The sequence below is a fragment of the Filicampus tigris genome, chromosome 9, assembly GCF_054856515.1.
Source record: "Filicampus tigris isolate MCC_2025a chromosome 9, RoL_Ftig_1.0, whole genome shotgun sequence".
In the NCBI taxonomy this organism is placed as follows: domain Eukaryota; kingdom Metazoa; phylum Chordata; class Actinopteri; order Syngnathiformes; family Syngnathidae; genus Filicampus; species Filicampus tigris.
In genome coordinates this window covers 18689418-18703532 of record NC_141225.1, presented here as the reverse complement: position 1 = coordinate 18703532, position 14115 = coordinate 18689418, and the positions used below count along the sequence as shown (strand labels likewise).

Genomic DNA, 14115 nt, shown 5'->3' with positions numbered 1-14115 from the left:
AAATAACATGAACGGTAACTTGCCATTGTGAAGGCACGATTATGAGAGCACCCACTCAATGTTCTGGGAAGGTGTCCCATTCTTTTGAATGGAGCATTATTAAAGGTCTGTCCATGTCTAAATAATGTTGCATGTCCAAGCCAAAACAATGAGTGTCCAGAGTGGTCATTAGATGGAAGGCGGACATTATCCAGACCCAAATTTACTCATTGTGCTCAGTCTTATCATGATTTAGTTCACAATTGCCATTCAGTGACTAAAATCAAAACCATTTAGTGACGGTACAAAGTATATGTTGTTATTCTTAACAGCAGTTTTGTATTTGTCACAATGCTATGCCGGAGAAGAATTGCACATCTTTATCAGTGACTGGGGCACAAAGCACATCATTTTTCTCTCGCCTGACTTTCAGATTCTTCAAAATTGAAACAACAACAAAGTCTATGTTGGCTAGGCCATCCATCAAATCTAAATATTGTTATCTGAAAACAAATAAACTGTACAACTTGGTCCCTTGAATTCTTCGGAGACCACATTCCGCATTTGTTTTTGGGATCATCTCACTCACCGCTGTCTTTTGGCACTGGATAGATGAGCTGTTGAAGCGCAGGGCGGGGACACTGTGCGTCTCCCCCTGGATGTGGAACACACACTCGTAGTTCCTCTGTCCTGATTGTGGCTGAGGAAGGTTTTTGGCAGCTAAGGTGATCGGCTTGGTCACCCCCACTGGGATGTAGATCTGTGTCGAGGGCAGAATCTGGGGGCAGTCCTGTAGAGGGAGACACCGACGTTACTCAACGCTTTTAAAAAAATAAATCACTGTTGGACTATGTGAAGTCAAATGAGCGATTAGATCATCAGAAAATGATTCAAACAACTCTGCGACTGGTGCGAGCCGGGGAAATGAGCTGAAGATCGCTCGTGTGCGTGTTTGTCCTGTGACATCTCATCTATACAAAGTTCTAATTGAGTGTTGGTTATGTAACAGTCCATGCATTTGAAGAAGAAAAAACATTGTCAAACAAAAATGTTTGATAGAAAGATGCAAACGTGTACTGGAATGTATTAATTGCAGTGTGGATTAAAAGATTTGGCGAGGGTAGTGCACATCTCGTCAATAGTGTGAAGCAAGATTGAGAATTGATCCAAAAAGCCGGGCTTGGCGCCACATCTAAAACGAGTTAAGGACTTTGTTAACCAAATACCCTGTGCTGTGGAGTTTGTGCTGAATTCTACTCGCTTGAAAAAAAGGTGCATGAGTACTGAGGGATAAAGTTGCTGAGCCAAAATGCATAATTGTAACCACCATATCATGAAAGTACAGTAGAACTTTTGAGATCAAATACAATGCACTTCCAACTACTGTTAATGATCAAATTAAAAACAACTCTGGTAACGTGTGCCGATGTCATGCGAGAAGTCAGACATGACGGCACTTTGAACTCTGACATTCTTGGGCAATTTCAGCGGCGTATTTTTTCCCGAAAATTCCAAATTCAATTGGCCATTCAATCATCGAGGTTCGACAGCGAGCTGTGTTAGTGTGAAATCAGAGCGATCTGGATGCTTAAGTAATTGCCTTAGGGTTAGGTCATGACATCATTGTTAAATCACTACATTTTCTTGTCAATAATTTTGCCATTGTCATTGCAGAAAAAAAGTCAAACATTTTGGAACAGCTGAAGCGCTAGGTCTTCGTCAAGTAATCGTGCAGCCGTTTGAATTGAGCACTGCAATGGGGGTGAGGGGTCATGCTGAATTTGAATTCAATTAACAATAAAGTCTGTATTATGTGCTACAAAAATGAGTAGAATCTCAATTGAAATAAAAGCAGCACAAAAACATCAGTGAGTTTCACTCAGCATTCATAATGACGGATTAGAACAGTACTTAATTCACCTGGGAAAGTCCATATATAACCCACGTGGAAAAGTGAAAGCAGTGGTGCACCACAGAAGCAATAGATCAGGAAAACTCTAAAGCAGATCCATGTATTGCGTATATAAAATAAAAGCAGCAAAAGCAACGCCTTGGCTACGCAGAGGCTCCTTCACTTCTTACCAGACGGCTGCCACCCAGTCAGTGAATCCTGCTCCTCTTTTACTCTGAGCTGTTGTACATTAGAGGCTACAGCGCGTCCCCGGGGCTACAGCACAAAGCTGCAGTTTGTTCATTAGCCTGCTTAACCCGGGCCTTGTGTGTCAGATTACACACAAACACTTTGCGCAACGTATAATGAGAGAGGAATACGACTGAAGGAAGCGAACCATGGGCCACTTGATGTACAGAACATTATGTCTGTCGGGAGTAGTACGGTGAAGCATATTTAAGAGAGAGAGTGGGAAGACAAAGCAGAGGGGACGAGTTTAATTGAAAGAACAATGTGAAACACAATGTCAAGTCTGTTGTTTATGCTAGCATAAGATGGACAAACAATTGCTCAAAAAGAAAAATACAGCGAGCTGAGTGTGTGGGACAAGAAAAATGTGAGGTAACAGAGAGTTTTTCATTGTTTTTTTTGCCAAGCTTCATCTACTTTTTACATGAATCTTCAAGGTTCAAGTATTCAAAACTACTACAAACAATGCTAATTCACAAATGCCCGGAGCTTCGAGCTTGCTTGAAGAGGATGATACTGAGAGGATGTGGCTATTCACGTCTTGCCTGAATCTAAAGGCAAGGCTCCTATGAGCCTCTCTGCAAAGCCAGGTGAGTTTATTTTCATAATGGGACCATAAACAGTCTCGTGCCAAAGTATAAACACCGAAAAGGAAGTCAGGGTGATCTATATAGAAAGCAGAGTAATCCCAACTTTGATATGTTTTAACTTTTGTTCATCTAAGCCAAGTAAACAGATGGTTTTCATTACCCCAGTGTGCGTGTTTGCTTTGCTTGCCAAGGGCAGTGCTGACATTTATTTTATGGAAGTTAAAAGTATTGAGACATCTCATAATCAATTCCCTTCATTCTCCACCAATCATTCTTCAACTTGCCAAAACATTGTGGGCAATATACATCCAACTTGGTGGGAAAAGTTTGGGGAAGGCCCTTTTCTATTCCAGCTTGACCGCGCCTCAGTGCATGACGAGTTTGGGGTAGAAGAACTTGAGAGTCCCTCCCCAACAAACCCCCTTGGTACAACTTATCGGGTTTTTCTGTGACTTTTTACAGTTTTACAATTTACAGTGTATTGTACATCCATTTCACAATTAAAAATGTCCAACCAGCAGTGTTTAGTTGATTGAAAGTGTGTTGGATCAGGTAACAAGCATCACCTCCTCTTTCTGCGTCATTCACAACATGCCTACAATAATTTGACCTCATTTTTTGGCTAATCTATGCCAGTTTGGATTGAACATTGCCACGGGCATTCTAAAAACAGAAGCAGCTGTCGTTCTAGGTCAAGTCATTCTACAAGCATCGGCCTACACTTTTTCTACCGCAAAAAAAGCACATGTGGAAAATCCAATAGAACAAGTGTTCACTGGGCAAATGAGATAATCTACACTTGCAGGTGAGCTAAACACCTTTTAACATGCGCCAAGTGCAGATAATGAGACAGTTGTCTGACACACGAGTGTGTGCCTGCTTGCTGATATGCAAGAGGTGAGATTCAAAAACATAAATAAACATAAATAAATAAACAAAATGAGGAGACATATTGGAGGGAGGGTGAAGAGTGCAGGGTTTCAGAAAGAAGACCAAAGCCTGAATGGAATACTATATAAATAAATAAATGTATTAATCCAAAAGAGTTCTGAAGGCTTTGGCATAGCCAAGACAAGATATAAATTAATAAAGCACCAAAAACACTGCGCATATGTAATGAGGCTGGTTGTCTGGTGTTTTTTTTTTTTTTTTTTTTAATCTTCCTCAAACCCCCTCTTCCCTCCCAAAGTCCATCCATAATTAATTAGCTGCCTCTGTGATGTGGGGACTATAGATCAGGGAGGAGAAAAAAATAACACACTAAATAATGAAGTAAAGCGATATGGGGAGCCCGGGGGGAGGGACGAGATGGCACGAATGGTCACAGAGGATTGCACCGAGGGGCACACTGGTACAAATACTGTAATCAGGACGAGTGCACATATGTGAATTTGTATCCATGACAAAGGGGGTATAGCGCGCGCTGTTGGGTGATCTCCTTTCAGCTGTCAAAATGCCCCCCCACCCCAAAACCTGTGTGACGGACGAAGGTTCTTGGGGGGGAAAAAAAATGAGAGAAAAATCCTCCTTCACCCTTGTTACTAAACATCTCAGGCATGGCTGGTTACAATCCATTATAAATTATTAACATGATATCATTAACCGTGGCGTTTGGTGCATGCTTTTAACAAAAGTAGCTACATGACCGAGTTAATATATGCATGCAAGCTGTAAAGAACCCTAGGGGGATTCAACATCTGACTCTTGTAATGACTTCTGCAAACATTTTAGAGGACCTAATGAATAACAGTAAAACATCAATGATATTCATCAATTGAAAAAATAAAAATATCAATCACAAGCACGGGCATTATATTAATGGGACGACAACACGGACATTTTCTTTACAATAATATGTTCTATGTGCCTCCACTTTTCTAAACATGGCATTCTGAATAATATTGTATATGTGGAATATGAGTTAAGCAGACATCTCAGGGGGCGGCCATTTTGTCACTTGCTGTCAACTGAAAATGACATCACAACCGATAACGGCTCACTTGTTACCTGAGCCCTGAGCAACTGTCATGTCATTTTCAGTGGACAGCAAGTGCCAAAATGTCCGCCTGATGAGATGGACAAAAACGGGTGGATATTTACTACTTAACTCATATTCCACAAACACATTATCAATCAGAATGCCGTGTTTAGACTGCTGTGTTTAGTGGAGCTGCATTGAACATATTATTGTAAAGACATTTTATGGGTTGATTTCTTCATTAAGTGGGGGGGTGGGGTTATCCATCCACCTAGTAAAATAGTTTTTCTCGTAATAGTATGACTATTTTCATCACGTTACAACTTTATTTTCATTTAAAAAAGAATATACTATTTTGGCTCTCCAAAGTATTTTAATCTCGTAATTCAATGACTTGATGTTGTCTTAATAAAATCTTTTACAGGCGGTCCTATTACTCCTTCGTACACATGTGTAAAATATAGAACGATCCTTATAGAAACAGATGACATGGAACGTGTCTTACTATCCAAAAATGAGCTATTGTGTCGGCTATACAGGTGTGTCAGTGCGCGCTCGTGCAAAAAGGCGTGAATGTGGAGGAAGTCTCATTAGCAGGCAGAAAGCAGAAAGATGTTCTGTGACCGGCTCAACACTTAATGTGGGGAAGGGGTGAGAGGAAGAGAGAGCGTGGAGAGCGGAGAACAACTTAATAAGGCTGCAACATGTAGAACAGTGCGGGAGCGAGCGAAGCAGAGGAAGAAAGGGGACTTTGAACCTTGAAAGGGACTGAGATTGTCCGCCCACGCCCTTCGCTTCCGAGCAGAACAGAGCGGGGAGAGAGAGAGAGCGCAGAAGATCAGGAGTGAAAGGGAAAACAGACCGAGCAGACGAATCACGGAGCAGAGAAACAGAGTTGGAAACAAGGCGAGATGCAGGGCAACGTGTGTTATGAATGTTATTTACTAGGAGATTATCAAAGTCTCACTGAGCGCAAGCTTGACTCAAATCAGTGACGTGTGCTCCTCCTATACGTGTCATTTGGATGCACATGTTGATTTCATCTTGCGCGGTATAAATCCTTTATTCTTGAGAAACAGGCAACCTACACAGCTGATCCTCTTTAACATACATGTAGGGCATGCAGAAATGCACATATTTTTTTTCAGTGAGATTCTTTGTTTACTCCTTACGGATTTTTGCAGTGTGGGTGGGGGCCTGGCACCCTATTATCATGCTAACCCAGATATGTCAGCAGTAATCATGTCGCATGCTTTTCAGAGACAAACTTTGATTAAAGACGTACAGTGTGACGTCTCCAAGCAGTGACGCTTCTCAGCTCCATGTTTCATTTCTAAGAGATGAGTCAAAATAATTAGCCAAGCTTCTGTTTGGTATGATTGGTATAGACTGTCATTATATTTTTAGTTTATTTAAATAACCCTATTGAACTCACAAATAATGACCAAAAACGCATATCGTAAAATCCCGTGCGTAATGCACCCAAAAAAAAACCAAATCATCCCAAATCAGGGGGAGAGAGCATTATACATGGGTGTTAATATGACAAAAAATGTTCACCTTGTTTAGATATTTACCAGTGCCTAGACAGTAACCAGGCACCGAAGCGACAGTAGTTCATGCTATGCATCACGTCACCAACGCGGTAAGAAGGCCAACTTCAAAATAAACCTGACCCAATCAAATAATATACAGACATCAATGCCTGTAAATAAAATAAATGAATAAAAGTGGTTCCGAGGAGCGTGTCGCGGTGTAACGGCTGACTTGATTCGTTTCCCAGACCCTGAGGAAACACAAACTGTTGCTACTTGCTACCGACTTTATCTACTCAACGGCATCGGGAAATAACGTTCAATCGCTGATTAATTAAGGGCGCTAAAAAACGACTCACCTACGCTGACAATATATTCTACGGCGTCTGTTGCCAGCGTTCAGCAACGGCCACGCTGGCGGCTAGCAGCGCTGGGCCGTGCTGTCGGATTACGTTTCAAAGGTAGTTAATTCGATGTAAATGACTCTGCGCAGTTTGATGCTGACAGTTGCCGTTCCTATTGATCACTTTTTAACAAACCAGGCTTACTCAAATGTGCTGTTTTAGCCGACAACATCGTTTCTGTTGCGGTGACGTCACTTTGCGAACAAGTGGTGCGTTTACAAGCTTGTGCAACTTTGGCCATCGTGTTTTATAATGTATAGTGAAACTGTGTTATGGGAGCATTAAAAACATGCACTTGCACAAATGCGACCCGATGACAAGAATGAATACCAGCAAATCACGGTACAATATTATACACGGGTACAGAGAAAAAAAAACCAACTTTTTTAGGTTGATTTGGGTGAGGGGCGGCGTATTATACACGGGTGCGTATTATACACAGGATTTTGCGGTATATCACACTCGGAACTTCTTAATTCTGCTCCATGTGATATATTAAGTCACTTGAAGTATGTATACTTAACGAAAAAAATCTTTCAATTTTCTACTTTATTATAGCTTGATAGCCCTTTTTGTATAACTGCAACTCAAACTATGTTTCTACATATCCTATTCAAACAAAACATATTTATGAATGCAACAGCAATATTAATTCCCCGTATTCATCAGTGGCAGCAGACTTAACTGCCGATGACTTCCTTGATGGCTTTAGGAAAACAGCATGGTGACAACATGACACAGACAGGTCAAACAGTCTTGTAAGACTGAATGACGCATTCATTACTGAGCAGAGTGTCAATTCCCCCCCCCTCTTTTGCAAATGCGTCCCCATCTCAGCAGGCAGTCGCTGCTACCTATTATCATATTCTTCCCTCCTTTTGAGTTTGTTTTTTCCTGCTGCTCACATTGCGGTATTATTCTCCCGTCTTCCCCTAACATCATCCCCCTCGCTCGGTGACTGTGCAGTTATCTCGCCCTCTCACTCTCTGGGTTCGATGGAGAAAATGCAAAATTCATCTGTGTTCACATTAGGCAGGCTGCAGAGATGAAGATTTAATACTGCCTGAATAATTAAACCGCAGGGACCTGTGACTGACACAGAGACACACTCGCATTAAAACACACTTATGCATGTCCTGAGCCTATGATGTTATGAAATTTGTTTGCCCGGGTATGTGCGCTTATATGATATCCTCACAGTGTTTCTTGCGTGACCTCACTCTAGTACAGTATTTAACGCGACAGCAAGCACGTATGCATTGATTGCATCAGAGGGCCTTGCGTGTTCAGAAGGATGAAGAAATAGAACACGTGCCCAAGATATTCCAAATGACGACATGACATCAGGGCCAATCTATTCATTGTGTTCATAAGGCATACTCAAAGTCATTGTCATGTGCAACATCACGTGAATAGTCAGCAAAACCAGTAGGAAATTTGACCTCAGTAAGGATCCAGTGCAATGACACAAGTCATTTTGGTTTTGCTATGTTCGGTTTTTTTGGGGGTTTTTTTGGGCGATGCCACCGCAGAATAGCAGTAAATGATGGCAAAGAGGAAAGGCGTGATGATAACCATAGAACTGGAAATTGTACCAAATGCCACATAAAGAAAGGGGTTGGTTGCCCAGTGCTATACAGCACTAACACTGCAATTAATAAAATACCCAAAAGCTTTATCAATTCCAACAATACCTAAAAATGACCACTCTACGTTGTGACAATATCTGTCTGAAAACACCACCTGTTCCCTTCCATTATGTATCTGTCAGGCCTCTTCAAAGAGTGAGTGATTTTACTTGATTTCAGTTGTATTCAACCAGAGGGTTAATTTCAGTTGATAGTGTATGCCTGGACCAAATTCACTTTATATTATTGCCTGCGGGAAAACGGTTTTGACATGACGACAAATTGGAGGTTAACTAGCATCCACGGGACGACTTGGGAGATTCTACTGTCGTTCAAAATGTGTGGAAGATAGTCACTATGTCAAGCGTTAACAAAATACTCTTGAAGTGAAGGGAAACCTTTGGAAGATAAAAAATCATTTCGCACACAATAGCTCTAGCATTTTAGACCATTTGTCGAGGCGACAAAAGGTGGGCGGTCCCTCCGCAGTGTCTCCCTACAATTTGGGGTTACCCAACTGGCAGGTTTTGAATAATGTATGCATCTTAAATAGTATGCAGTGGAAATGTAGCAAGAGCTGCAACGGGAACCGCGAAGGCTAAGCTGTGTGACAGTGAGGCTATAAATAGCCTCAAGGGGAAGGGGAGCTGAGACACCTGCATGCGTGAGACACAACATGAAAATGTGTAACACGTCTTTGTGCAAACGCACACGATGATGACATCCAGGAACAAGAAGATCTAAATCGCACGACGCAGGGTGTGACACATTACAGGGCTAAAATACAAATACACTTAATCCCCTCCATAATCCTCTATTAACAAATTCCAATAAAATACGTAAGGCTATGCCAAATCCAAGCGCACTCAAACTTCCCAGCTGTGGAATTACTGACTACAAGTGTCTCAAGTACGGTGTAACGGCAGAAGTGGCGTGGCAGCTAAAGGTGGTGCACCGCTACCAAACCAAGGGTTAAACACTGGCCAGCTATGGTCCAATGAAGATCCATCTGGCAAAGGGAGTAAGCGCTTACTTCAAGCCTCCATGTCTTCTCCCTCCTCCTTCTCTTTCTCTCGCTCGCTCGCTCCATCTCTCTCTCTCTCTCTCCCGACAACCACATGCAGCATGTGAAAAATACATTGCGTCACTCTGACTGTAATGTGCTGCTTGTTACAGTTCCTTGACGTGGCTTCTCGCTATTGTCTTCATCTTTTTCCCCTCGTTTCATTGTGTTTATATCCATCTGGTTTCAATTATGGGTGCAAAGCCTGTCTCCGGTTTGTCTTAAAATACCCATGCTGGACTGCACTGTTTTGGAAAAGAGCAGCGTGCGGGTATATTATAACTCACCTACCCCATTGATTTATTCGCTCCTCTGTTTATATTTCTTGAAATATGGCAATTATCTTCTTAATATTTCACAGAGGCGCGCCGCACCAGAGTGACTCGCTTTTTAGGTGGGAATAAACTATAAGAGAAGTTCCCAAACAAGGACATCTGACGCTTGGCTGCGTGAAGCGATAAAACACGGGAAGGAAGCCGAAAAGACAAAGTGAAACTTGAGTGCAAAATCACTGCAATGGGAGGTCACAGGATTGACTGACAGCACCTAAAACATGATATGCTTACAAACATAGCACAGGGAGAATGGCGGGAAAGAAAAAAAAAAAAAAGGGATATGTTATCAGAAAAAAACAAAGGAGGCGGTGGATATAATTGCCGGGTATCATTCACCCAACATCCCTCAACCAAGACTACCTTCTGCCGAACCCACGTGGACCCCGCAGCCCTGAGCTGCTGGTTGTGCTGTGCCCTGATAAGAACCAGTCACACGTGTGCATGTGTGACGGCACATATGCGCACAAACGCAGTGAAGCCCCCTCAAGTGGCCTTGGCTTATAACGTGTGTGCGTGGGCGCGTGTGTGCGCGGGCGCGCCTGCCCTGTTCGGTATGTGAGTACCAGCCAGAGTAAACCGAATGTGCCAGAATGCCACGGTCTGGGGCCTTCACACCTCTGTCACAAATAGCCCTGTCAGCTCAGCTATAGTGTGTGTATAAAGTGTGTGTGTGGGTGTGTGTGTGTGTGTATGTGTGTGCACGCGTGTGGGAGAGGGAGAGAGAGTTAAAAAGAATTTCTATGGTTGTTCAAGAATGTGTGGGTAGCCTGTGAGCTATAAGTGCATGTGCTTATTTAAGGGTGTGAAAGATCGAAAGACAGAGACAGAGAAAATATGTTCATGTTTTGTTCTGAGCGCAGACTATATGGAGCCTCTGCTCATGCAGTGTCAAGGAGCCATGAGTCATACGTTAACATTACATCGGTGTAATTGGCAACAGATCGGAGCACTTTGCGCAAATGTGTGCATGTGTCTACCGGGGTCATTTCAGAGATGATTTAGCCTCTCATGTGTGGCGTGCGTAGCCTATAATATATGTGCTTCTTTTAGAGTGTTAAGTGAACCGTCTCGAACCTCCGATTGCCAGTGATGAAAGGCAGGTGATGTTAAATTTGCAAAAGAGTAAACGGTCACGTTCTGGAGATCCCCAAAATGGTACTGACTCGCCTCAACAAAAATGCCAAACTAAAAAGTTGAATAAAAGACAAAGGAAGAACAATGTCTGTGAACCATTTGCTTTCAAATGAACATTAAACGAGCGACGACTTTGAATTGCAATAGATACATGCAAGTCACCGAGGTTTGCGCACAAACCACTTAAACACAAGCGATGTTCAAATGAACGTGACAGCCAGCATGATTCAATTTATTCCGGTATGTTAAATCGAAATGAACGATCCCAGAATAAAGAAAAGAGGAGCCATTTTTTACGAGAAACGCATACGGCCACATTGTAACACAAAAGGCGGCATTCACTTGTTCATGATGCAGGAATTCTTTATGCGCCACAAACATTTTTCAACTAAATGAGCTTCCAATAACGTCAACCAGTTTCCATTTATTCGATTTTTCTTCTCACATTATATACGGACTTCCCACAACATTAAGACGAACTGTTCTTATCATAAGAAGGAGCTTTTATCAAAAATGTGTGCTCAGTTTTTACTTTTACTTTTAAATTGTGCTTCGAGTATGCAGTGGTGTATAACTGTATTGCATCAAATGTTTGACCTACAAGCTAACTAAATTATAACAACTCTCAGTATTGAATATCACCCAAAAAAAAAAGCACATCTTCAACAAAACCAAAGTATTTCTGGCTTAAGTTACTAATACAGTACACAAAGCTGCCCTTTCTTGTGCGTACAAAACAATGTCGGCGGCGGACGGATAACGATGAATCCAACGTATCCCCAGAGTTATCCCTGGCGGGATACAATTAAGGATTGCCTTGTTTGCTCGTGTAAGACCGGACTGTGTTTTGCAGCCAAACACACTTTTAGGCATGTCTTACCATAACCGACTCCAAATAGCTAACTAACATTGGGCCTGGCACTCATCAAGGCTTTGAATTTTTCATTAAGGGGAGGGGGGAAGTGAGAGGGACAAAAGGTGAAGGAGAAAGAAAAGAGAATAGTGGAAATGATAACAGAACAACTTGAGGGGAAGAAATGAAGCCCCGCCCTTCTTTTTTCCTCATCGCATAGAGAAGTAATGCTTCTCTCCTGTAATTTTCCAACTGGTTGCTCCCTAATTCCAGAATTTGCTTGTTGTGTCATCAGGGGCATTGCTGATTCATGCATATTTGATTTGAAAATGCAACTCATTATATTCATTTCATCCTCACGCTCGCGCTCTCCATTTCTTTCCACCTCCTTTTTGCTCCTTTCTCTTCAGAAAAGGCAAACGAACGACACGTGGGCTTGTTTGATTACTCGTCTCTTCTTCAGGTCCTTATTCCTGTTAGTTATCAAAAGATATTACATCACAATTCACTCAACCACAAAGTTCACGGATAAGATATGTGATGTGCAAGAAAAGACAGACGGGGAGGACTTTGGAACTTATGTTACCATGGAAACACATACTGTGAAAGCTCTGAGGAAAATACTGAAATTGGAAGCAAATTAAGTGAGTAGACGGTTGACAAACGAAAATATTTGATGTCTATTCATCATTGCCTGTTCGGCAAATGTAGCTATAGTGAGATGCGCTGATTACATTTCATTAGAGCAGTGGAAAACTGAATTATGGTGTTAAGCATGGAGCGGAATGTCTGAGAGCAGCTTTTTATAGTCACAGAAAATACTCCGGATGACGTATACGCTACCAAATAAAAAATAGGTCTTTTGGACCACCGATTGTTTTGGGATGGAAGGGGAAAGACGGGATAATGTCAGGTCTACGTTAACCCATTAAGGCCTAAAGCGCCTGTCTCAACAGCTCCCCAAAACCTAAGGTCGTCTTTGGAATTACCCTTGAAAACCTGGAGTTTACCCAGAAATTCAACACCTACAAAATAATGAATATCTCAGCCCCTGAAGTTGACCGAAACATAATTCCAAAATAATTTGAGAGTTTAGATATGTGGCTTTCACACAGACCTGAGTTTATTCATCGTTACTGTTTCAATCGAAGAAGTAAAAATATAGTGTCAGTGCAAGAGAAGCACTACTTTTAATTTTTTTTTTTTTTTTTTTAAATCAAGTGGTAATTACTATCCTCTTTTCTGTGACAAAGACGTCGATATAGTCATTATCTACAAACATATATCTTGACCACATATCACATTCGATTGGTTCTACTGCTTCAACGTCCACAATCGCGTCGTCTATATCACTGCCGTTATTCATTTCAGAGCTCCCGCGATCGACGGCGTCCGCCATTACTGCTCGAAAAAAATTCCAGATATCCTCCAACGTCTCACGACACCATCACACGTCTATTCTGATGCATTTCATTGGCTAAGAGACCGAGAATTAAATAATAAATAGAAAATGACGTATGCGCTCTCCCGGCTTTAAGGGTAGAAAGACGCAACGGCGCTCCCGGCTCTAGTGGTAAAAACGCGGTTATGCGCTCCCGTCCTTAATGGGTTAAAGGTGCACACGTGTGTGGGAATGCTTAGTATCCCACACAGACACACAAGCTGCTGGCGGAATGACAAGCGTTCATTCTCTCCACCTCCACAAAATCTCATGCTCAGTCAAGAGGACGGAAGGTAAAGGAGAGGTGAGGGAGGAAGGAAGGGTGAATGGGATGAGATGGGCGGAGACAGGGAGAGAAAAAGATGGGCCTCGGAGAAGGGAGAGCTAAGTCTAGCCTACAGGAAGAAGTGTACCAGTTGGGCCACAGAGAGTGCAACTAATGGATATGGCAGCTCAGAAAAGGATGATGGATGATTGTGGGTGTGTGTGCGTGCCTGTCACTGTCACAGTGTTTACACTTTAGCACGTGAAAGACACACAGCATCGTTGTCGTGTGTGTGTGTGTGAGAGAGAGAGAGAGAGAGAGAGAGAGTGCAGATGATGGATTTTCTTGTGGAGAATGTGACCGCTGATTTCGTGGGCCGATGAGACGATAGGAGCGGTCTCCCCTGTCCCACATGCCACGGTCTGTCATATGCTTCTTTTCCAGATGCCTCTTTCACTCTTTCTCAATCTCTCTGTCTCCTTTTCTGCCCATTTCTCTCTTTTAACTTTGTCAAAGTCATTCTCTGTGTTGCTGGCCACCTTTACACACACATGTGCAACATTTCAGGTTGAACACACCTAATGATGTGTCTTTGTGAAAAGACACAACTAAACAAGTATCAGAAACCTGGTAGAAGGTAAGGGGTTGGAATGAGTGTCATGCGTGACATCATGCGAAAAATTAGCTCATTGCACCTACAAGGGTTACACAATATAGGCGGACTTCAGCATTGTTCCTATAGCTTTGATCTTTTTTTCCAAATTTAACCA

The 14115-nt window shown here is 42.3% G+C and overlaps 1 protein-coding gene across 2 annotated transcripts in view; it reads right to left on the bottom strand.

Annotated features, from left to right (window-relative positions):
- The window catches only part of plxna1b (plexin A1b), a 166484-nt gene that overhangs the window by 46135 nt on the left and 106234 nt on the right, over positions 1-14115 (bottom strand). For both annotated transcript variants that reach the window (XM_086040217.1, XM_086040218.1), the window contains exon 10: positions 569-769. In XM_086040217.1, coding sequence (XP_085896343.1) covers positions 569-769 — 201 coding nt within the window. The remainder of the gene's footprint in view (positions 1-568; positions 770-14115) is intronic.